The sequence below is a fragment of the Scyliorhinus canicula genome, chromosome 25 (assembly GCF_902713615.1).
Source record: "Scyliorhinus canicula chromosome 25, sScyCan1.1, whole genome shotgun sequence".
NCBI lineage: Eukaryota > Metazoa > Chordata > Chondrichthyes > Carcharhiniformes > Scyliorhinidae > Scyliorhinus > Scyliorhinus canicula.
In genome coordinates, this window is record NC_052170.1 from 13,248,489 (window position 1) to 13,274,265 (window position 25,777).

At 47.9% G+C, this 25,777-nt stretch overlaps 1 protein-coding gene and 1 long non-coding RNA gene across 9 annotated transcripts in view; one reads left to right on the forward strand and one right to left on the reverse strand.

Annotated features, from left to right (window-relative positions):
- The window catches only part of LOC119957083, a 110,504-nt gene that overhangs the window by 78,959 nt on the left and 5,768 nt on the right, over positions 1-25,777 (forward strand). The window contains exon 4 of the long non-coding RNA XR_005458737.1: positions 14,938-15,007. This is a non-coding gene — a long non-coding RNA (uncharacterized LOC119957083). The remainder of the gene's footprint in view (positions 1-14,937; positions 15,008-25,777) is intronic.
- The window catches only part of smarca4a (SWI/SNF related, matrix associated, actin dependent regulator of chromatin, subfamily a, member 4a), a 115,301-nt gene that overhangs the window by 61,512 nt on the left and 28,012 nt on the right, over positions 1-25,777 (reverse strand). For all 8 annotated transcript variants that reach the window (XR_005458736.1, XM_038784744.1, XM_038784742.1 and 5 more), the window contains exons 6-16: positions 20,187-20,445; positions 18,994-19,120; positions 16,561-16,734; positions 15,727-15,900; positions 14,903-15,070; positions 10,441-10,491; positions 9,603-9,733; positions 4,956-5,013; positions 4,469-4,528; positions 866-987; positions 561-711 (exon numbers count right to left, since the gene is read on the reverse strand). Coding sequence is in view for 7 of the 8 variants with exons in the window: in XM_038784744.1 (XP_038640672.1) it covers positions 561-711; positions 866-987; positions 4,469-4,528; positions 4,956-5,013; positions 9,603-9,733; positions 10,441-10,491; positions 14,903-15,070; positions 15,727-15,900; positions 16,561-16,734; positions 18,994-19,120; positions 20,187-20,445 (1,475 nt within the window). In the remaining variant the exon portion in view is untranslated. The remainder of the gene's footprint in view (positions 1-560; positions 712-865; positions 988-4,468; positions 4,529-4,955; positions 5,014-9,602; positions 9,734-10,440; positions 10,492-14,902; positions 15,071-15,726; positions 15,901-16,560; positions 16,735-18,993; positions 19,121-20,186; positions 20,446-25,777) is intronic.

A 25,777-nucleotide genomic window follows, 5' to 3' on the forward strand; every position in this document is an offset into this window, starting at 1 on the left:
CCACACCCACATGTTCTCGACCTGCCCCAGACTCAGAGGGTTCTACACGGTCCTTTTTGAGGCCGTGTCCAAGGTGGTGGGGATCGAGATGGAGCTGTGCCCATCTGTGGTGGTCTTTTGGGTATCGGGAACATCCAGAGTTCTGGACAAGGAAGGGGTGGATGTCCTGGGCTTCGCATCACTGATCGCCAGGCGGAACTTCTACTAGGATGGAAGTCAGTATCATCACCCAGGGCTTCAGAGTGGCTCTCAGACCTGGCCGAATTCCTGCGACTAGAAAAAATAAAATTCTCGATGAGGGAATCTGAGGAGAGATTCCATGACATGCGGAAGAAGTTCACAAACCTCTTTACAAACCTGTTTGCAACCAGCAACTACTTGGGGCGGGGAGGGGAAGAGGAGGAACAGAGAGGGGAGATGGGAAGGGTGGGTTGTTAGTTTGGTTACATATTGCCGAGGTTTGGCTTGTATACTTTTTTTAAATATGAGAAATGTTTTCAATAAAAATATTTCTAAAAAAAGGAGAAGCCAGTAGAATATGGCCTCTCACTGTCCATTACCTGATACTGCTTGAGTAAACCATTCACAAGCAACGTAGACTGAATATCCACCCTCTCCGTCACTGCATGAGCCACTGCATAATAGGACTGCAGACCACGTATACTAGATAACGGTGCACTGTACTCATCATCCACGTCCTGTTTAGCATTCCTACAAGATGCAATTAGTTCTAGTCACAACTTTTGGAATGAAGAAAATCTCTCGACTTACATGTTGCTCTTTCCTTATTCTGCTCCAGACAGAACCCCCCTCACATTCAGCTCCACACCAATTCTCTCCCACCCGTTCATATTGTTGCACTTACTCTATGATTTGCCTTGCATCTAGTTCACACGCTTCTTCACTGTCTGGGTCCGGGATTTTCTTTTTCTCCTCAGGTGCAGGAGTCTGTGCTGGTGGGGCCACCTGCTCCTCCTCTTCCTCCTCCTGAACAGAAAGCAGAGGAAATCAATGGATCAGGCTGTTTACCTCACTCAAGCACCTGCCTGACCCAAGCAGTGACCCTCAAATAAAAAATGACGCCAGTTTCCCGTTCGAGCACCTTATTTTATTAATTGTTTATTCTCGGGTTGTGGGTGCCATTGACATTTATTGTCCACTCCTAGTTGTCCTTGAGTAGGTGATGGTGGTTCATCTTCTTAAGCCATTTTATGCTATTAGGGAGGGAGTTCCTGGATTTTGACCCAGTGAAGGAGCAGCAATATTGTTCCAAGCTGGGATAGTGTATGACTGGGACAGGACAATGCACAGCATCAGAAGCAGCACAGAGGTGTTAAGTTCACATTCTGCTTACCCTGATGGCTTGGGGTGAGGAGGCGGGGTGGGTGGCAGGACGGAGTGATTTACAACTACACAGTGAGACACCACAGTCAAGGCTTGGCCTGCGCTGGGCGAGCCCCCATCTCGAGCTGTGGTTAGGTTGAAATAAATAATAGTAGGAAAAGCAAGGGGAAATACATTTTCTTAAACAGCCTGCTCCAGTGGCCCCTTTTGGACAATGCTTGGGTGCAGATGCTGGACTGATCCAGTGTTGCCCTCATGGTGGAGCAGCCTGCCATCACTCACTGCCCAGAATCACAGGTGAAGAACGACTACTTCACCGAGGTACTAGAGGCAGGTAATGCTCATGGAGAGCAGGAGAGAGAGCACTGTGAAACAGTCTCGCTAGTCCATCAACTTCAAATTGTGGGAACAAGTTGAATGATAGAATCACACAGCACAGAGGAGGCCATTTCATCCATTGTGCTTAGTACAGATCTTTGAAAGAGCTACCCAATTTATCCTCCTTCCCCAGTGTTCATCCACAGCCCTGGGGCTGGTTTAGCACAGGACTAAATCGCTGGTTTTGAAAGCAGACCAAGGCAGGCCAGCAGCATGCTTCAATTCCTGTACCAGCCTCCCCGAACAAGCATTGGAATGTGGCGACTAGGGGCTTTTCACAGTAACTTTATTTGAAGCCTACTCGTGACAATAAGCAATTTTCATTTCATTTATTTTAATTTTCCTCCCCTCAAGTATTTATCCAATTCTCTTTTGAAAGTTACTGTTGAATCTGCTTCCACCAGCCTTTAAGGGATCCCATTTCAGATTGCTAAAAAGTAGAATTTCACGAACTTTGTCTCTCCATTTTCAGCCTCTTGGGACTGGAGTTGGTTGGATGCATAACAAGTTTAGACTGTATACCTGGCTAGTGGGTTGTAAGGGAAAACAACTCAGAGCTCCCCAACCCCTTGCATAACCGGCATCAGTCAACAATTCAGGTGATCTTCCATCAGCAACAGAAACTGCCAACAGGAGAGATGTCTGCAGGTAGCACCATGCGCATGCTGTACCCTCCCTGGGGGCCTTAGCCATAACACAAGTCACAGACAGCATGAGATACCAGGCTGTGCCAGTATGTGGGTTTTGGGCACTTGTTAAGACCCACAGCTGACTGCTGCTGTGTAATCTGTATAAACACTCAACCAGTGATTAATTCTGACATCAAAGCTCCTGACTTTACGAATAGATAGATACCAATACACCTCAGGCAGGTGAAGCTCATTACTCCATCTGCCTGCCCAACCTATCAACTCCTCTGTTCTTAAAATATCGCCACATCATTTATAAAGAGGATCATTTGAAGTGGCGGAAGCAGAGTGAAATCAAAAGTGGCATCTTCAGTAGTTTAACTGAGTACGAGAGCACTAAACTACAAAGAACAAGCAGGGAGTGTGCAGATTACAATGAGAGAAAATGCAGGGGAGGGGAGGAAAATGGAAGTTGAGGACAGAACAGATGGGCTCCTCATGTAGCACAATTCACTCTCCAAAATAACACAGGATTCAGCAGGGCAACCTTTAAACACACATCAAAAGGAGGGAGGTGAGTGCTTGGCAACTAAAGCAGTTGGCAATTAAGGGCAGCACGGTAGCATTGTGGATAGCACAATTGCTTCACAGCTCCAGGGTCCCAAGTTCGATTTCGACTTGGGTCACTGTCTGTGTGGAGTCTGCACATCCTCCCCGTGACTGCGTGGGTTTCCTCCGGGTGCTCCGGTTTCCTCCCACAGTCCAAAGATGTGCAGGTTGGGTGGATTGGCCATGAAAAATTGTCCAAAATTCTATGATTAACCTAGGACAAAAGTTCGGCGCAACATCGTGGGCCGAAGGGCCTGTTCTGTGCTGTATTTCTCTATAAAGCCTTCTTAATCTGAACACCACTAGGTATAGGTGTGAGCTCCCTCTCTTCTGCCTTAATCCCATGTCTGGTGAACATCCGGACCGGACATTTTTATTACCAATGCCCACAGGACTCTAGCAAGCCACTTGCTCTCATCCCAGCAGTCTGGGCTATGGTTGCAGCCAGGTCCCAGAGCTGAAAGGTCAGGGTCTATCCTATTGCACCATCCGTCTCCCCTCAGCGTACGCCTGTAGGGTCGGTGCTGACATGTTCAGCAATACAAGTGTGAGTACATTGAAATTCTTGATTAGTTCATACAGAAGACACATGGATTGAAAGATACAAGTTTTTCCAATTTGTGGTGTTGCCTTCCGATCTGCCCTCTTCCCTTTTACATGCTTGTGGCCAAGTAGCTAGTCAACCTGCTTCTGGGTCTCCTCGGGGATCACTGCCAGGTATCTCTGGAACACACACACAGTGTGGCCAAAGAGCATGAATGGAGTTTCTCACTATCTGAGTAGCACCGACTTGGGAGGGGAGAGGAGTTCCGTCTTTCACCTCACCACTTTGCACTCTTAACTGCGACCGTACAATAATGTATGCGCGTTTAAGCAAGTCAAAAGGTGAACTATTAATGAGGAAGCTAAACAAATTTCTGTTGAGAATAATTTTGTCCAATTTTAGCCATTAATTGTTCAGGGTGGGTCATGCTGGATCAGGGGACAAATCCAGTTAAAGCACTTCCAAATCTGCTGGTAGCTCAATGGGTATAGTGCCAAATGTAGTATCCTGCCATATAGGCCAGGAGGTCTGAGTACTGATCTCAGATAGCGGATTTCAATGATAAAGCAGTGAAATTCAACTTAGTGACCCTGGGTTAGAGATGTGGGGGGAAATAATCAGTCAGTGCTCAGACAGCAAGCACGGATGCTGGATGAGGACATATTAGACCAGTCCTAAGTTTAAATTCTGCACAGACTGATAGATATGTGAAGGGTATCAGAAATGATAATGACTCTGTCTCTCTCTCTCTCTCACACCCCCTGTCCCGCAGAATAACTACCTTGAGAACAAGAGGGTGCTTGATGAGTGAGGAAACTGTACCCCCGCAATAGTCAGTGCCCTCAGGAGTGCAGCAAAAGGGTTCGGGGCCACCGCCCCTCCCATTTTAGGGCAGAATTAGCCAGTTCGTTCACAAGCAACGTGAAGATTCACGGAACCCTTATGCTCGTTCTAATATGCTTACCAGGAGTCCCGAACGAGACCTGTCCTCCGACATGATTAGCAGCCTCCAGTCTGTCGAATCCTGACGTGATTTTAAAGACAGTTCATGAAAAAAAAATAAAAGCACTGCATCCAAAAAAAAAAATCAACAGTTTGCAGTCGCTCAGTTCCAGCTGGCAACTTTCCCCAACAGCCCTCCCCGTTTTGTCTGCTGGAGCATTTTGAAGACAAAGACGTGAAACTGCGGTGGAGACTTTAAAATGCCGCCAAGACAAAAGGGATAAAACACAGTGCCAATATCAGGGAGTGAGGCCCAATGAGATTATGATCATTGCTTTTAGCACTACGCAGCTTAATATCATCAGCGGTTCTTAAAATAAGTAAAGAAAATGTAAAAGAACTGGAAGAATAATCTGGATTGGGCGACTGGGAGTGACTCCCATTATAACGTTCCCTGTGGTCCATATGGTCAGTAGACAGGTTGTGCTTCCTTTTTTTTTTGCTCTCACCTCTTCCTCTTCCTCAGAGCCACTCTCTTCACTGTCAGAGCGTGGAGCCACCTCATACCTGCTCAGAAGAAATGACAACAATGTTAGATGGAGTACTGGGAGGGCGTCAAGGCACCAAGCATCCCATGTTTGGGTGAGGTGATGGAAGGGGGGGGGGGGGGAGTAGTAGTAGTGGCACCTTGCACATTCTCCCCCTCCAATCCTGGTTTTGTTCCACACGGGCAGTGAGGTGGGAGGAATCCGAGCCAACTTTTTCTCTCCGTGGTCCAGGGACGCTGAATCTAATTGGAGAGCTCCATTGACTGGGATTAGCTAACAGGACACAGATCCGGGTTTGAACCTACCACTTGTGGGTTTCCATACCTCAGTACCATATCAACTGTTGTATTTTAACCCATGCAGTTTCCCGAGCTACTCCAGACATTGGAGGCATCTCAGGAATCTAAAGGATTTATAGGTCCAGGTTTCCCATTCATGCAAGTGAGTCTGGCATTTTCCCATGGTTTACACTTCGGGCGCGTCACATAGTCACTGAAGGCTAGCATGCAAGTGCAGCAAGCAATTAGGAAGGCTAATAGTATGTTTTTTGAATATAAATTTAGAGTCCCAATTCTCTTTTTCTTCCAATTATGGGGCAATTTAGTGTGGCCAATACACCTACCCTGCACATCTTTTTGGGTTGTGGGGTGAGACCCACGCAGGCAAGGGGAGAATATGCAAAGTCCACACAGACAGTGACCTGGGGCCGGGATCAAACCCAGGTCCTCGGCGCCATGAGGCAGCATTGCTAACCACTGCACCTTCGTGCTGCCCACTGGGCTAATGGTATGTTAAGCAAGTACAGAGGACTCTGGAAAGACTCGGCAGGCAGTTGATTCTGAGACTAGGGTCCTAAATCTTAATAAAGGAAACTACACTGATAGGAGGCGTGAGTTGGCTTTGATTCATTGGGAAACGTTACTTAAAGAGATGACAGTGGAGAGGCAATGGCAAACATTCAAGAACGCATGGGGAGATTGCAACAATTGTTGATTGTTCATCCTGTCTGGCACAAAAGTAAAATGGGAAAGGTGGCCAATCCATGGCTTACAAGGGAAATTAGAGATAGCATTCGATCCAAGGAAGAAGCATACAAGGACTGGGCGCAGTTTAGAATTCAGCAAAGAAGGACCAAGGGATTGATTAAGAAGGGGAAAATATAGTACGAGAGTAAGCTTGCAGGGAACATAAAAACTGACTCTAAAAGTTTCCATAGTTATGTGAAGAGTAAAAGATTGGTGAAGACAAATGTAGGTCTTTTACAGTCAGAAACAGGAAATTGTACAATAGGGAGTAAAGAAATGGCTGAGCAACTAAATACATACTTTGGTTCTGTCTTCACAAATGAGGATACAAATCAGATACCTGAAATGTCGGTGAACGCAGGGTTTAGTAGGAGGGAGGAACTGAAGGAGATCAGTATTAGTAGAGAAATGGTGTTGGGAAAATCGATGGGAAGGCTGATAAATCCCCAGGGTCTGATAATCTGCATTCCAGTGTACATAAGGAAGTGGCTCTAGAAATAGGCTCTAGCATTGGTGGTCACCTTCCAGGATTCTATAGACTCTGGAACAGTTCATGCAGATTGGAGGGTAGCTAATGTAACTCCACTATTTAAAAAGGGAGGTAGAAAGAAAACAGGGAATTATAGAGCAGTAAGCCTGATGTCGGTAGTGGGGAAAATTCTAGAATCCATTTTCAAAGCTTTTAAAGCTGAGCACTTAGAAAACAGTGGCAAGATCAGATAGAGTCAGCATGGGTTTATGAAGGGGAAATCATGATCGACAAATCTACTGAGATTCTTCAAGGATGTAACTAGTAGAGTTGATGTGGGGGAGCCAGTGGTATATTTGGACTTTCAGAAAGCTTTTGACAAAGTCCTGCGTAAAAAATTAGTGTGCAAAATTAAAGCGCATGGGATTAGGGGTAGTATATTGAGATGGATAGAAAACTGGTTGGCAGACAGGAACGAAGAGTAGGAATTAACGGGTCTTTTTCAAATTGGCAGGCAGTGGTTAGTGGGGTACCGCAGGGATCGGTGCTGGACCTCAGCTATTCACAATATTTACTAACAATTTAGATGAGAGATCAAAATGTAATATCTCCAAATTTGCAGATGACACCAAGTTGGATGAGAGGGTCAGCTGTGAGAAGGATGCAAAGATCCTTCAATGTGATTGGACAAGTTGAGTGAGTGGGCAAATGAATGGCAGATGCAGTATAATTTGGATAAATGTGAGGTTATCCACTGGTAGCAAAAACGAGAGGGCGGAATATTATCTGAATGGCCTTAAATTAGGAGAGGGGAGGGGAATGTGCAACGAGACCTGGGTGTCCTTGTACACCAGTCACTGAAAGTAAGCATGCAGGTGCAGCAGGCGGTAATGAAAGCAAATGGTATGCTGACCTTCACTATGAGAGGATTCGAGTACAAGAGCAGGAATGTCATGCTGCAATTATACAGGGCCTTGGTGAGGCCACATCTGGAATATTCTGTGCAGTTTTGGTCTCCTTATCTGAGGAAGGATGTTCTCGCTCTAGAGGGGGTGCAGCGAAGGTTTACCAGACTGATTCCTGGAGCAGCAGGACTGACATATGAGGAGAGATTGAATCGGTTAGGATTGTATTCGATAGAGTTCAGAAGTGGATCTCATAGAAAGCTATAAAATTCTAACAGGACTAGACTGGGTCGACGCAGGAAGGATGTTTCCGATGGTGGACGTGTCCAGAACCAGGGGTCACAGTCTGAGGATATGGGGATACTGAGGTTAAGGAAGAATGTGTTCGAGCTGCAGAAACACTATAGAAATACTTTGTTTGAGCATTTCTGAAGGTCTAACACATTCTCCCCCCCTTTCAGTTCTGATGAAGATCTAGGACACAAAACGTTAACTCTGTTGCTCTCCTGGGTGGCAGAGTTGCGCAGTCGTTAGCACTGCCGCCTCATGGCGCCCAGGACCTGGCTTTAATCCTAGCTCCGTATCATTTTCCGTGTGGAGTTTGCACATTCACTCCGTGTCTGCAAAGATGTGCAGGGTAGGTGTTTCTCTCCTATTAGATGCTGGCAAACCTGCTGAGTTTTTCCAGGGTCCTCTGTTCTTGGACGAAATTCTCCAACCCCCAGCAGGGTCGGAGAATCGCCTGGGGCCGCCGAAAATCCGGCCCCCACCGTGGCAGAGATTCTCCGCCACCCGGGAAGTGGCGGCGGCAGGAATCATGCCACTCCGATCGGCGAGGCCCCTGCGGCGATTCTCCGGCCCACAATGGGCCGAAGTCCCGCCGCTGGGAAGCCTCTCCCGTCGCCGAGGTTTGAACCACCTCTGTAATGGCGGGATCAGCGGCGCGAGCGGGCCCCCGGGGTCCTGGGGGGGGGGGGGGGGGGGGGGGGCGGGGGCGATCGGACTCCGGAGGGTGCCCCCACGGTGGCCTGGCCCGCGATCAGGGCCCCCCCGCTCAGACTCCGGGCCAGTGCCCTGGGTGCACTATTTCTCTTCCGCGGCCGCCACGGCCTCCGCCATGGCGGAAGCGGAAGAGAAACCCACATCGCGCATGCGCCGGTGGTGGCGGCAGCCTTTCGGCCAGCTCCGCTGCTGGGGGCGCCGTTTTTTTTTGCGCCAGTCTTCTGGTGCCAACCGCTCCGGCGCGGGGCTGGCCCCCAAAGGTGGGGAGAATTCCCCACCTTTGGGGAGGCCCGACCCCTGAGTGGTTGGCGCCACTCCCCTACGCCGGGACCCTCCGTCACGCCGGGTAGGGGAGAATCCAGCCCCTTTGTTTCAGATTTCAGCATCCACAGTAGTTTGTTTATTATATTGGTATGTTAACATCTATTGTCAGAGGGTTTGAGTACAGCAGTAGTGAAGTCTTGCTTCAATTGTACAGAACCTTGATAAGACTGCACCTGGAGTACTGTATGCAATTTTGGTCCTTTTATTGTAGGAAGGATATTATTGCTATTGAGGGAGCGCAACAAAGGTCCATTAGACTCCTGGGATGGCGGGTCTGTCCTATGAAGAGATTTGGGAAAGTGGGCCTGTATTCCCTAGAGTTTTGAAGAATGAGAGGTGATCTCATTGAAACCTACAAAATACTTAAAGGGATAGATGGGGTATATGCCGGTAAGATATGTCTCCTGGCTGGGGAGTCTAGAACCAGGGGACACAATTGGGGAAAGCCACTTAGATCAACATAAGGAGAAACCTATTTACCCAGAAGGGTTGTGAATTCTCTACCCCAGAGGCTGTAGAAGCTCAGTCATTGAGTATATTTAAAGCAGAGATTGACAGATTTCTAAATACAATGTCATAAAGGAATTTTGGGGACAGTGTGGGAAAAAGGCATTAAAGCGGATGATCAATCATGAATACGTTGAACGGCGTAGCAGACTCAACAGGCTGAATGGCCTACTCCTGCTTCTATGTTCCTAGCCCACCACAGCAGGCTTACTCAGTCACAAAGTAACACAGCTCTCAGACTGTGCCTGGCCCAGAGGTCTGTTGATAGAAAGCAGCAATGGTGATGGTTAGCCAAAGAAGAAGGCCAAAGAAAAAGAGGCCATTTGGTGTACTAGGTTCCTCAGCAGCCAGAGGAGACGCAGTGCATACCACTTACCCGGGATTCATTTCCAACCAGGTGTCCAGCTGTCCAGCCTTCGGTGCCTCCGCACCAGTCAGAATCCGGCCACTCTCCACGTGAATGACTTTCACTGGCAAATCGCTCATCTGGCTGGTCTCGTCCAAGAGCTAAAAGTAAGAGAACATTTCTCAATTAACAAAACCACCCTCCAGCTGCACGAAAGTTCATCAGGCCACCAACCAAAATCGGCCAATTCACCTATGCGCCGTGCGTTTGGGTTTTTAAAAGTTATCCTTTTACTGAGACAAAAGGAGGATATTCAGCCTCTCAAGTCAGTTTGACGTTGAAAGCAAATCAAGATCTGTATCTTAAGTGGATCTACCCAACTTAGTTCCAAAACCATTGCCTCACCAAGCATCTATCGACATCAGATTTGAAATTTTCAACTGACACACCCCGCCCCCGTCCCGTCTTTTTCTTAGCAGGGAGAGAGTTCCAGATTTCCACCACCATTTGTGTGATAAAACATTTCCTGAGGTCACATCCAGTGCTCGATAACAATTAAGGAGCAACTCACTTCCTTTCACTACTCAGGTAACGGCTCATGTTGTCATCAATTGAGGGTCTTACTTAGCTTCTTCAGAGAATAACCACGAGTTAACCAAAGGTTTAGGCCGTCAGTCATATGTGGGGGTGACATGTTCACACTTTTGAAAGACATTGAATCTGTTGACTTTATCTTTGATGCCAGCCCACCTATTAATTAACAACATTCAATATTAAACCTGCATAGTGGGCATAAACCTCCAATCTCTCAGTTCCTAGGTCAGTATTGTACTATTGTCTCTGGGCGACAAAATCTCAGATCACATACCTCACCATCAGGACCAACAGCAGAACCCAATCCGTCCACATTTTCCAGCTTCTGTAAAGATAAAAGAAATATTAGAAAGTGAAATGGGGGTGAAAGGTCACAACCAGAATCACACAGCACAATCCATCAACCAGAATCACACAGCACAATCCATCAACTAGAATCACACAGCACAACCCAGTAACCAGAATCAGACAGCACAATCCATCAACTAGAATCACACAGCACAATCCATCAACTAGAATCACACAGCACAACCCATCAACTAGAATCACACAGCACAATCCATCAACTAGAATCACACAGCACAATCCATCAACTAGAATCACACAGCACAATCCATCAACTAGAATCACACAGCACAACCCATCAACTAGAATCACACAGCACAACCCATCAACCAGAATCACACAGCACAACACATCAACTAGAATCACACAGCACAACCCATCAACTAGTAACACACAGCACAACCCATCAACTAGAATCACACAGCAAAATCCATCAACCAGAATCATACTGCACAACCCATCAACCAGAATCACACAGCACAATCCATCAACCAGAATCACACAGCACAATCCATCAACTAGAATCACACAGCACAATCCATCAACTAGAATCACACAGCACAATCCATCAACTAGAATCACACAGCACAACCCATCAACTAGAATCACACAGCACAACCCATCAACCAGAATCACACAGCACAATCCATCAACTAGAATCACACAGCACAACCCATCAACCAGAATCACACAGCACAATCCATCAACTAGAATCACACAGCACAATCCATCAACTAGAATCACACAGCACAATCCATCAACTAGAATCACACAGCACAACCCATCAACCAGAATCACACAGCACAATCCATCAACCAGAATCACACAGCACAACCCATCAACCAGAATCACACAGCACAATCCATCAACCAGAATCACACAGCACAATCCATCAACTAGAATCACACAGCACAATCCATCAACTAGAATCACACAGCACAATCCATCAACTAGAATCACACAGCATAATCCATCAACCAGAATCACACAGCACAATCCATCAACTAGAATCACACAGCATAATCCATCAACCAGAATCACACAGCACAATCCATCAACCAGAATCACACAGCACAACCCATCAACTAGAATCGCACAGCACAATCCATCAACCAGAATCACACAGCACACCACATCAACTAGAATCGCACAGCACAATCCATCATCCAGAATCACACAGCACAACCCATCAACTAGAATCGCACAGCACAATCCATCAACTAGAATCACACAGCATAATCCATCAACCAGAATCACACAGCACAATCCATCAACTAGAATCACACAGCATAATCCATCAACCAGAATCACACAGCACAATCCATCAACCAGAATCACACAGCACAATCCATCAACTAGAATCACACAGCATAATCCATCAACCAGAATCACACAGCACAATCCATCAACTAGAATCACACAGCATAATCCATCAACCAGAATCACACAGCACAATCCATCAACCAGAATCACACAGCACAACCCATCAACTAGAATCGCACAGCACAATCCATCAACCAGAATCACACAGCACACCACATCAACTAGAATCGCACAGCACAATCCATCAACCAGAATCACACAGCACAACCCATCAACTAGAATCGCACAGCACAATCCATCAACTAGAATCACACAGCATAATCCATCAACCAGAATCACACAGCACAATCCATCAACTAGAATCACACAGCATAATCCATCAACCAGAATCACACAGCACAATCCATCAACCAGAATCACACAGCACAACCCATCAACTAGAATCGCACAGCACAATCCATCAACCAGAATCACACAGCACACCACATCAACTAGAATCGCACAGCACAATCCATCAACCAGAATCACACAGCACAACCCATCAACTAGAATCGCACAGCACAATCCATCAACTAGAATCACACAGCACAACCCATCAACTAGTAACACACAGCACAATCCATCAACTATAATCACACAGCACAACCCATCAACTAGAATCACACAGCACAATCCATCAACTAGAATCACACAGCACAATCCATGAACCAGAATCACACAGCACAATCCATTAACTAGAATCACACAGCACAACCCATCAACCAGAATCACACAGCACAACCCATCAACTAGAATCACAGAGCACAATCCATCAACCAGAATAACACAGCACAATCCATCAACGAGAATCACACAGCACAATCCATCAACCAGAATCACACAGCACAACCCATCAACTAGAATCACAGAGCACAATCCATCAACCAGAATCACACAGCACAACCCATCAACCAGAATCACACAGCACAACCCATCAACTAGAATCGCACAGCACAATCCATCAACCAGAATCACACAGCACACCACATCAACTAGAATCGCACAGCACAATCCATCATCCAGAATCACACAGCACAACCCATCAACTAGAATCGCACAGCACAATCCATCAACTAGAATCACACAGCATAATCCATCAACCAGAATCACACAGCACAATCCATCAACTAGAATCACACAGCATAATCCATCAACCAGAATCACACAGCACAATCCATCAACCAGAATCACACAGCACAATCCATCAACTAGAATCACACAGCATAATCCATCAACCAGAATCACACAGCACAATCCATCAACTAGAATCACACAGCATAATCCATCAACCAGAATCACACAGCACAATCCATCAACCAGAATCACACAGCACAACCCATCAACTAGAATCGCACAGCACAATCCATCAACCAGAATCACACAGCACACCACATCAACTAGAATCGCACAGCACAATCCATCAACCAGAATCACACAGCACAACCCATCAACTAGAATCGCACAGCACAATCCATCAACTAGAATCACACAGCATAATCCATCAACCAGAATCACACAGCACAATCCATCAACTAGAATCACACAGCATAATCCATCAACCAGAATCACACAGCACAATCCATCAACCAGAATCACACAGCACAACCCATCAACTAGAATCGCACAGCACAATCCATCAACCAGAATCACACAGCACACCACATCAACTAGAATCGCACAGCACAATCCATCAACCAGAATCACACAGCACAACCCATCAACTAGAATCGCACAGCACAATCCATCAACTAGAATCACACAGCACAACCCATCAACTAGTAACACACAGCACAATCCATCAACTATAATCACACAGCACAACCCATCAACTAGAATCACACAGCACAATCCATCAACTAGAATCACACAGCACAATCCATGAACCAGAATCACACAGCACAATCCATTAACTAGAATCACACAGCACAACCCATCAACCAGAATCACACAGCACAACCCATCAACTAGAATCACAGAGCACAATCCATCAACCAGAATAACACAGCACAATCCATCAACGAGAATCACACAGCACAATCCATCAACCAGAATCACACAGCACAACCCATCAACTAGAATCACAGAGCACAATCCATCAACCAGAATCACACAGCACAATCTATCAACTATAATCACACAGCACAATTAAGCAACCAGAGTTATACATCATTGATTTGAGCACAAGTCCCAAGAATTGCCTTTTGGAGTACAACAATCGCAGGAAGGGTCATGCAGCTCATCGGACATGAATTGCAGCACATGTAGGCTGTACACATCCCAGTGCTACAGATTTCTTTGGTTGAGGTGAAAGGAAACCAGCTACGGTTGGCCAACACTATCCACTGGTCTGGATAGAAAGAAAGATGTGAACGTCAGGGAGGGAACGGAGTGGAAACAAAATGGAATTTACATTGCTTGATACACCGTATACTTAAAGGAGAGAATCATAGAATTTACAGTGCAGGAGGAGGCCATTCAGCACATCAAGTCTGCCCCAGCTCTTGGAAAGAGCACCTTACGTAAGCCTATGCTTCCACCCTACCCCCGTAACCTAACCTTTTGGACACAAAGGGGTAATTCTGTATGGGCAATCCACCAAACACTGCACATCTTTGGACTGTGGGAGGAAACCGGAGCACCCGCATGAATCCACGCAGACACGGGGAGAACGTGCAAACTCCACACAGACAGTCACCCAAGGCCGGAATTGCACCCGGGACCCTGGAGCTGTGAGGCAGCAATGCTAATCACTGCGGCACCGTGCCGCCAACCTCTAAACTACAATTCTAGCTACAATATGTTTATCCGGCCTGAGGACCTTTGAGACAGACTGGCCTGTACCTGGTCCACGATGAGATCACTTCATGTCATGTTAACCTGCGTGCGTTACTTTCAGGCTGCTTGCTTTACTGATAATGGCACTCTCATGCCCAGCAGCACCAATTGAATGGTAGGCAAAATAAATCACCTCCACTCAGACCAGGACCTGCACTGACACTAGGTAATCCCAAGCCTGGGGTGGCACTAACCTTCTTCTTCTTTTTCTTCTTTTTCTCTTTCGCAGCCTGCGCCGCCTTGTGCTGTCGGACGAGTTCTGTCAGATTGGCCACGTATTCATCCGTTTGCTGCAGCAGGTAGGCCAGGCGCCGGTCTTTCTTCTGGTCAATCAGCTTGCGATAGCCTTCTTCATCTTCTGCCTGCAGTGAAAGGGAGAGGGAGAAAGATAGAAAGAGAAAGATATTAACAAAATGCCACTGGTACTCACACAGGGTGCAGATCTGAACACCGTCATTTTTTAAAATAAGTTTTAAAAACTAAATTTAGAGTACCCAATCCATTTTCTTTTCCAATTAAGGGGCAATTTAGCGTGGCCAATCCACCTACCCTGCACATCTTTGGGCTGTGGGGGTGACACCCAGGCAGACACGGGGAGAATGTGCAAACTCCACATGGACAGTGACCTGGGGCCGAGATCGAACCCGGGTCCTCAGCGCCGTGGGGCAACAGGGCTAACCATTGTGCCACCGAGCCGCCCTATTTGAGCACCTTCATGCATAATATCCCTCTCCCAAACAAATGTGGCCCCTGCATTCCCCCTGCACCATCTTTTCTGCACATGCTCTCTGATGAATCAGAGAGGGCACTGGGATAACATTCCTACCACCCGATTCCTCAGGTGCTCATGTGCAGGATCAGGCTCAACGGTGATGCATCTCAAAGAACTGAATGTCGCACATGAAGAACGGCCACATGGGACAGGCAATGGAAAGCTGTAGAGCTGTTTCCCCAAACAGGATGGGCAATGTAAAGTCATCAATCAAGGGATAAGGTAGTCAAGCTGGATGTAGCTCACCATCAGCCTCCTCATCCTCTCCTTCTCGATGCGCTCATTCTCCTTCTTCTGCTCGCGCTCAGTGTTGGCGTGATACGTGGCCACGGCTTTCGTCAGTTTCTGCATTTTCCCTGAAACTGACCGGTGATACTCCTTGAAGTCCTTGGCGTGTTGCAGGATGCTGTTGAGGTATTCCTAGGAGCAAGAACAAAGAATGTGGAGTGAGTAGACCGAGAGGGTTTAGAAATAAATAACAGAAGGCTAGAAGAAAGGCTGAATATTGGTCAAACCCTTGCCTTGGTCTCCATTCAGATTTTACCTCCCTTACTGTATAACTGCCTTGTATCAGCCATCCTGATGTCCCATTATGTTGAGGGTGGCAATACCACAATTAGATACCAGATGATGTCTCAACAATTTCTATTTGAGATCAATGAGAAAATCTCCCGGAGGTACACAAAAGAGGGTCCCAGTTAGTGGCTATCAGATCTCCCTGCAGTCCTGCTGGGGTTCTGTCCTTGTTGTCCTCGGAGTTCCTCTGTCCCCAGTGGCACGTTAACTGCAGTCTCCCTTAGACGTTCAACTTTCCAAGATCTCTAGACCCCTCAAATTCTGCTTTCTTTCTCTCCTTAAAGCTCTTCGCACTTCTCTATGGTGATTCTTAAAACCTACCTCTTTGACCAAGCTTTTGGTCACTTGTCCCAGTATTTTCCCGTTTGGCCCAGTGTCAAATTTTGTTGATAACGCTCATGCCAAAGTGTCTTGGAACAAGCTAATCATGTTAAAGTTGCTGTGTAATTATAAGTTGTTGTGATGGTGTGCACGTGATAGGTTTAAGTCCCAGTGCACATGTACCTGGTGTTTCTGTCTGCGCTTGCGCTCTTGCTCAATCTTCTGCTGCTTCTCGAGCTTCTCAGTGATGCGTGCCTCGCGGAGTGACTGCCGCTTGCTGCGTTTGTAAGCTTTTGCATTCAGTGCCGTCTCGAGGGCTGTGTCCCTCCTCATACACACCACCACTTCCTGACGGAGCTGAGGAAAAATCAGAGGGGTCGGGTCATCGCAAGTAGTCTGACAGGGAACAGCATCCAGCAATGCACCAGACTGACATCGAGAAATATTCTAAGAACATTTTCTTCACTAATGTTTGCTTTGTCACTAACAATAGTTAAAAGATGAATGTACTGCCAACAGCCGATGGGCAAAGGTATTGTCCACTGCCCCAATGGCTGGCGAATAAAGGTACTGGCACTGCCCGCTGATCTAAAGCCATAAATGTGCATTGCTTATAACTCTAACATGTCAAGTGTACACACTCCAGTATAAGTAAAAATCAAAATATTTCACTGAGCTGCAGTACTCATAAGTACCTGTGGGTAGTGCTGCTGAGAACAGGAGCAACCACCAGCTCGGTGCTGACACCTGTTGTAAAATGGAGGTATTGCAGCTGCCTGCAACGTGAATGAATTAAAACTGAATTGTTGCAAACCTGCCATAATTTAATTCTGAAAAGAAGGAGGCATACAGCATTATCTAGGTTCCCTCCACTGATATAATGAGCCTTGTTTTCTGGTGATCTTTTATGGATTAGAAGCGTCACCCGAGAGATGGGGTAGGTAATGTTTTATCTGGTATGTCAGGTGTACAGTGGATACGCGGCAGGTTCTTCCTTTGCAATGTTGGGATTCCACAGTTATGCCAATATTTCCATATGATGTGTGTCAGTGAGAGACGTGCATTTAAAGTTTATGCCATTCTAAAGTCTCGATAAAATGCCCGCGTGCGGGAGGACAAGTGAAATAAAAAGGCAAAAGCAGAATAAGCCACGCTTAAGATGTCGGGGTGGGGGGGGGGGGGGGGGGGGGGGGGAGAGTGGAGGAGGACAGGTAGTATAAACTGACGTTAATCTAACCAAATTTGTGGAAAGTGTGATTTCATCAAATTTTTCGAAGGATTGGATTGGGCGGACAGAGTTGGAAAGGCTGGAACTGGGGGACATAGTTTAAAAATTGGAGCCAGGGCATTCAGGAGTGAATGCAGAGAACGGTAGAAGTTTGGAACTCTCTTCTGCAGATGGCATGCAATGCTAGGTCAATTAATTTTAAATCTGTATAGATTGATTTCTGTTAACCAAAGTTACTGAAGGATATTGGTGGCAGGGTGGCACAGTGGTTAGCACTGCTGCCTCATTGCGCCAGGGACTGGATTTGGGTGGCTGTCTGTGTGGTGTCTGCACATTCTTCCCGCGTTGGCGTGGGTTTCCTCCAGGTGCTCCGATTTCCTCCCACTGTCCAAAGATGTTCAGGTTAGGTGTCCTGGCCATGCTAAATTGCCCCTTAGTGTCCAAATGTTAGGTGGGGGTTACGGGGATGGGGCAGGGGAGTGGGTGTTCTTTAGAAGGTCGGTGCAAACTTGATAGCCGAATGGCCTTCATCTGCATTGCAGGTATTGCAAGATATGGGACAAAGGCAGGTATATGGAGTTAGGTCACAGATCTGCTCGGCTAAATGGCCTCCTCCTGTTCCTGTGGTGCATGTCTCCTGGATTAGACAGTGAGGCTTTGTAGAGCTAATGAGGAACACTGAGCTGGCCGGCAATAGGGAAGCAAGAGCAGCAGGTGGAGCTGGCCCGAAAGAGCAGATCAGTGGGGCTGGGATATGAGACTGTGTGTGTCCGGAGAGTGAGCCTGCACACGCCAGTGGGGTTGGAGAGTGAGAGGACAGAAACGCAGGCTATGAAAAGAAACTGAGTCTGTGTGTGTGGGATTGGGGGTGAGATGGAAGTGTCGCTGGCTGGGCCTGCACTGTTTGCTCATCTCATCCCTGCCCTTGAATTGGGTGGCTTGCTAGGGCCATTTCCGATGGCAGTTTAGAGTCAACCATATTGCTATAGGTCTGGAGTCACACATCGGCCATCCCAGGTAAGAACTGTCCTTCTCTGAAGGACATTAGTAAACCAGATGGGTTTTTATGACATGGTTATCATTAGATGTAAATTCCAGATTGTTATTGAATTCAAATTTCACCATCTGTCTTGGTAGGATTTGAACCTGGGTCTGGGGATTATTAGTCCAATGAGAATACCACTATGCCACTGCCTCCCCTGATGTCTGTTGACATGACAGTGCTGTCAGAAATGTTTGTGTCTGGGAGGGAACACAATGGGGAGCTTGTAGTACTGCTTCTAAATGGAACTCACATAAGGGCTTCGATATTTGAGGCCAGTGAGGCCACCATTATGGTGCAAAGAGGGATGTGAAGAAAAATGAAGCATTCTTGACCTGATACCAACCTGCCTTTGAAAGTTAAGGAGTCGCAGGGCCTTGAGTTCAATGGTTGCTTTGGTGCGAAGGTCTCCTGCGAGTGAGCCAGGGAGGTTCTCCAGCTCTTGGATCCGATGAGAAATACGTGCTTGTAGCCTGCCAACAAAACCAAATATCAGCAGAGCAATTCTGAATACTACAGCCAAAGGACAGAGGAAGATTTTGAGACAGAAACTCAGGAGCACACTTCACAGGTCTAAAGCATAGCGCTGGTCACGGTGTACAAGGCATGCAATTGTAATTCTATTTTTTGGTGGGATTAATGGAAAGGCACATTATGCATGACAGAGCTTCTTCACCTGCTTTATTTTAGAGCACTAAATGCGGATAGTGTCACCTCAGAACTGCTGGATCTATAAAGCGCACTAACTTACTCCAGATCGTACTTCTGCCACTGGAAAGAGCACTTGAGGTTTTGATGGCTCGAGGAGGAACCCTAATGCCAGGAGCCCCATTAAAACACACAACACGGGGCAGCACGGTGGTTAGCATTGCTGCCTCACGGCGCCGAGGCCCCAGGTTCGATCCCGGCTCTGGGTCACTGTCCGTGTGGAGTTTGCACATTCTCCCCATGTTTGCGTGGGTTTCACCCCCAAATCCAAAGATGTGCTGGGCAGGTGGATTGGCCGTGCTAAATTGCCCCTTCATTGGAAAAATGAATTGGGTACTCTAAATCTATTTAAAAAAACATGCAACACAGCAGGAACTTACATTTATATCCTGCCTTTCTCGTAGTAAAATGTTGGAAGGCGCTTCATACGAGCATTAACAAATGAAATTTGACAGTGCCACATGAGGGCAGGCGACCAAAAGTGCAGCCAAAGAGAAATATTTTAAGGCGTCTTAACAGGAGAGAGAAACAGAGAGGTGGAGAAGTTTATGGAGAGAATTCCAGAGTTTAGGAACTAGGCCGATGACAGCTGACAATGTGGAGTGATTAAAACCGTGGGTGCTTAAGGGACTAGAACTAGATGAGCAACAAGATCTTAGTGAGTATTAGGCTGGAGGAGATCAAAGAGATAGAGAGGAGTGAAGCCATGGAGGGATTTGTAAACAAAGATTTCAAAACACACCAGTGGGAATCCCTGAATATGCCACACCAGGATTAGTGCGGCCTACAAACCATGCATCCCATCCTGAAATATCGTCAAGCTCTCCTTACCGGTATTCCCGTTCCTGGAGAAGCTCAACTGGGTCCAGCCCCCGTGGTTTCTGAATGGGCGTGATCCTGTTCTGTTTCTGATGGTGCTGCACCATCGGGGCTGGCTGAGCCGGCTGGCCTGGTGACTGAGTCTGTGGAGGCATCACCGGGGAGGCGGCGGGGGGCACGGCTGGTGGTGCTGGGGAAGGTCGACCAGTGGGCTGAGGGGGTGCCAGTTTCTGTGGGACACTGGTTGGAGTAGTGGCGTTGGCCATCGGACCTGAAATAGAGAAAGGTTGTGAGGATTACAGGAAAATGTTAGCCATGCTACCCATCTCGGCCAGATGAGGCTGGTTGGCACTTGCTAGGAGATGGGTGTTCCCCAGACCTGCTCAGCTCCAAATCTGCTGCACTTGGTCTGAATTTGAAGTTTGTGAGTTCAAGCCACATTCTAGAACAAAAATGAAAGACTTGCATTTCTATAGCGCCTTTCACAACCTCAGGAAGTCCCAAAGTGCTACGGAGCCGATGAAGCACTTTTGCAGTGTAGTCATTATTTTAATGTAGGAAACGGGCAGCTAATATGTTAAAGTTGTTGTGGGGCAGCTAATATGTGCACAGCACGCTCCCACAAACAGTAATGCAATAATGACCAGTTAAGAAGTTAAATTATGTTGGTTGAGGGTTAACCATTGAACATCAGCAAGAATGCCTTTGCTTTTCCTCATATAGTACCATGGGATCTTGTCCACCTGAGAGGGCAGGAGAGGTTTGGTTTAATGCCTCATCATTTGAAAGATGGCACCTCTGACAGTGAAGCACTCCCTCAGTACTGCACCGAGTATCAGTCTGGATTGCATGTTCAAGTCTCTGGGAGGGGCTTGAACCCACCACAGCAAGATGCCAGGGCAGACACATTCGTGGAGATTAGAGATCCAGTAGTGTTCTGAGGAAATATTGTGTTTTATTAAAAATAAACATTTTATTGAGGTATTTTTGGTCTTCCAACAATAACAAAATAAACAATGTACATGAATTTATAAACATACCGCAAAAGCCGTCTTCCTGCCTTACATATCCCACCTTTATTCACCCCCTACTCTAAACTAAGCTAACCGCACCCCCCCCCCCCCCCCCCCCTTCTGCTGACGATTCATTTTCCGCAAAGAAGTCAACAAATGGTTGCCACCTTCGGGCGAACCCTAATATTGACTCTCTCAAGGCGAACTTTATTTTCTCCAGACAGAGAAAGCTAGCCATATCAGATAGCCAGGTCTTCGACTTTGGGGGCTTTGAGTCCCTCCAAGCGAATAATATCCGTCTCCGGGCTACCAGAGAAGTGAAGGCCAGAACGTCTGCCTCATTCTCCTCCTGGATTTTTCAACGTGTCCGCCCAGAGACCATCCTCTATCTTTCTGCCCAGTTCCTCTTCCCACTTGCGCTTCAGCTCCTCCGTCTGCATCCTCTCTGACCGCATGAGTTCCTTGTAGATGTCGGAGACCTTCCCTTCTCCCACCCACACTCTGGGAACTACCCTGTCCTGAATCCTGGTTGGTGGTAGGAGCGGGAAGGTTGAAACCTGCCTCCGTAGGAAGTCCCGCACCTTCAGGTACCTAAATTTGTTTCCCCTCGCTAATCCAAATTTCTCCTCCAGCTCCCTCAGGCTAGGAAAGTTCCCCTCTATAAATATATCCCCCATCCTCTCAATCCCTGCTCTCTGCCATCTCCGAAACCCCCCATCCATCCTTCCCGGGACAAACCGATGATTATTACAGATTGGGGATCAGACCGATGCTCCCTCATGTCTCCTCCATTGACCCCAGACTCTCAGGGCCGCCACCACCATGGGGCTGGTGGAGTACCGTGCCGGCGGGAACAGCAGAGGCGCCATTATCAACGCCCCCCAAGCTGGTGCCCTTGCATGAAGCTGCCTCCATACGTTCCCATGCTGACCCTCCCCCCATCACCCACTTCCTGATCATGGCTATATTCGCCACCCAATAGTAATTACTGAAGCTTGGCAGCGCCAGCCCCCCAGCCCCCCCCCAAGCATCCCCTTTATTACTCGCGGGGTCTTACCCACCCATACAAAGCCAGTGATCACTTTGTTGACCCGTTTGAAAAAGGACCACGGAATAAAGATGGGGAGACACTGAAACACAAACATGAATCTTGGGAGGACTGTCATCTTCACTGTCTGCACCCTCCCAGCTAGTGACAACGGGAACGCGTCCCATCTCCGAAAATAGTCCTTCATTTGGTCCACTAGTCGGGCCAGATTTAGTTGGGCAGCTGTTCCCATTCCCGCGCCATTTGGATGCCCAGGTATGGAAAGCTTCTCCCCGCTACTCTAAACGGCAGCTCCCCCAATCGCCTCTCCTGTCCCCTCGCCTGGACCGCAAACATCTCACTTTCCCCATATTTAGTTTATACCCCAAAAACTGGCCAAATTCCCCCAGAATCCTCATGATTTCTTCCATCCCCTCTGCTGGGTCCGATACGTACAGGAGCAGGTCATCTGCGTAAAGCGAGACTCTGTTCCACTCCTCCCCGGACCAGCCCCTTGAAGCTCTCAGTACAATTGTCTGTGGCTCTATGGTTGATGCGAACAACAGTAGGGAGAGGGGGCATCCCTGTCTCGTCCCCCGTTGCAGCCCAAAATAGTCCGATGTTGTCCTATTTGTCCGTATGCTCGCTACAGGGGCCTGATACAGCAACCTGACCCAGTCAATAAAGCTCCGCCCAAGTCCGAACCATCCCAGTACCTCCCACAGATATTCCCATTCCACTCGATCAAAAGCCTTCTCTGCGTCCATTGTGCCACTACCTCCACCTCCCTACCATCCGGGGCATCATGATCACAATTAACAACCTTCTTACATTGGCTACCAACTGACTTCCCTTAACAAACCCCGTCTGGTCCACCCCAATAACGTCCGGAACACAATCCTCAATCCTAGAGGACAAACGTTTAGCCAGCAGTTTGGCGTCCACATTCAATAGGGATATCGGCCTTGAGGGCCAACACAGCTCCGGGTTCCTGTCCCGCTTCAAGATCAGCGAAATCGTGGCCTGTGACATCGTCGGGGAAAGTGCCCCATGCTCCCTTGCCTCATTGAATGTCCTCATCAACAGCGGCCCCAATATCCCAGAGAACGTTTTATAAAACCCCACTGGGTACCCGTCCAGCCCCGGGGCCTAACCTGACTGCATGGCGTTCAGACCCTCCGCTATCTCTTCCAACACGATTGGGGTCCCCAGCCCTTCTACCAGCTCCCCTGTCCGCCTTCGGAAAATTCAGCCCCCCCTAGGAAGTGCCTCATCCACTCCGGTCCAACTGTGGGTTCCGACCCGTACAGCCTACAATAAAACTCCTTTTATGCCTTATTCACCCCTGCTGAATCTCCAACCAGGCTTTCGTCCCCATCCTTTACTTTACCTATCTCCCTGGTGCCCTCCCTCTTTCTAAGCTGCTATACAAGCATTCTGCTTGCCTTCTCTTCATGCTCATAAATCGCCCCCCTCGCCTTTCTCAGCTGCTCTATTGCCCTCCCTGTGGTTAACAAGCTGAACACTGCCTGGAGCCTCCGCCGTTCCCTTAAAAGCCCTGCCTCTGGGGTCTCCGCATAGCTCCTAGCGACCTGTAATATCTCCTTTACAGTCGGTCCGTCTCTGCCCTGTCTACTTTCTCCCTGTGGGTCCGTATCGAGATGAGCTCTCCTCTAACCACCGCCTTCAATGCCTCCTAGACCACCGCTGCCGAAACGTGCCGTTGACTTCCAGGTAGTTCTGAATACATTTCCTCAGCCACCCGCACACCTCTTCATCAGCTAAAAGTCCCACATCTAACCTCCAGTAATAAAGACATAACTGTCTTTACTAACCTGTAGGTCAACCCAGTGTGGGGCATGGTCTGAGATTGTAATCGCCGAGTAACCCGTGTCCAACCCCCCCCCCAGTAGAGCCCTGCTCAGAATAAAGAAATCAATCCGGGAGTACACTTTATGCACGTGTTAGTAGAAGAACTCCTTCACTCTCGGCTGCCCAAATCTCCATGGGTCTACCCACCCCATCTGCACCATTGCTGGCACCCTGCCCGTTTTTGAGCTTGATCGGTCTAAACCAGGGTCAATAACTGTGTTGAAGTCCCCTCCCATGACCAACTTATGCGAATCCAGGTCCGGTATCTTCCCCAGCATCCCCTTTATAAACTCCACATCATCCCAATTTGGCGCCTGCACATTTACTAGTACCACCTGTGCCCCCTCCAGATTCCCACTGACCATAATGTACTGGCCTCCCAGATCCATAACTATTCTTCCTGCCTCAAACATCATTCGCTTGTTGATCAGGATCGTGACCCCTCTAGTCTTCGAGTCCAGTCCCGAGTGAAAAACCTGTCCGACCCATCCCTTCCTTAATCTAATCTGGTCAGCTACTTTAAGGTGTGCCTCCTGTTGCATTACCACGTCCGCCTTCAGTCGTCTTAGATGCGCGAACACGCATGTCCTCTTGACCGGCCCATTTAGTCCTCATGCATTCCAGGTGATCAGCCTAGTTGGGGGGCTCATCACCCCCCCCCCCCCCCCCCCCCCCACTTCGCTGATCAGCCATCGTTTCTCAAGTTCTGCTGGCAGGACCTATTCTCTAGGTCCTCCACCTTCTCCAGGAACATTTTCTGCTGGTCTCTCAGCAGCTCCACTTCCAACTCCACCGCAGTTTGATGTTCCTCCTGGTCAGCCAGCGACTTCTCTACTTTCTGGATCGCCCGATCTTGGGCATCTAATCTGAGCTCCAGCCGCGCAATTGACTCTTTAATGGGGTCCAAGCAGTCCTGCTTCTGCTTGGCGAAGCCCTCCTGGATAACCGTTGACCCCTGGATGGACAAGCCAGAGCTCCGGTCATCCGCCATGCTTTCTCCCACTGCAACTTCAGCCCAAGCCTTCTTTGTTCATCTGTTTCTGCCTTTGCGAGCACTTCTAGCCCGTCTCTCCAGCACCGATGTGGGAATCCAGTACACAATTGCCTCTATCATCGATTTTCCAGATCAAGTCTGGTACAAAACCGGGGGTAAAGGTTCAAAAGTCCGACCCGAGCGGGAGCCACCAAATGTGCGACTTACTCCTTCATAGCCGCCACTGAAAGTCGAGGAAATACTGTGTTATCAGAGGAGTCAAACCATGGATGAGCCTTTCTCATGAGAGAATTGACTTTGACTTTTTTAAATGATCAGTGCCTGAAAGGGCGGATGACAGCCTGTTCTTCATTGACACAGGAGATGAAAAGAAAAATCTGCTCCATGGCAAAGGAAAATTGCCACCAGTGTGCATCAATCCAATTTTACATCGCCTGTCTGTCTGGTTTAGGGGGATATTAAAGTTCCCAAGGCCCTATCAAGAGAATTCTTCAGGTGGCGCCGAGGACCCGGGGTCGATCTTCGCCCCAGGTCACTGCCAGTGTGGAGTTTGCACGTGCTCCCCGAATCTGCATGGGTCTCATCCCCACAACCCAAAGATGTGCGGGGTAGGTGGATTGGCTACGCTAAATTGCGTGGGTCTCACCCCCACAACTCACGCAAAATTGCCCCACAACCCAAAGATGTGCAGGGTAGG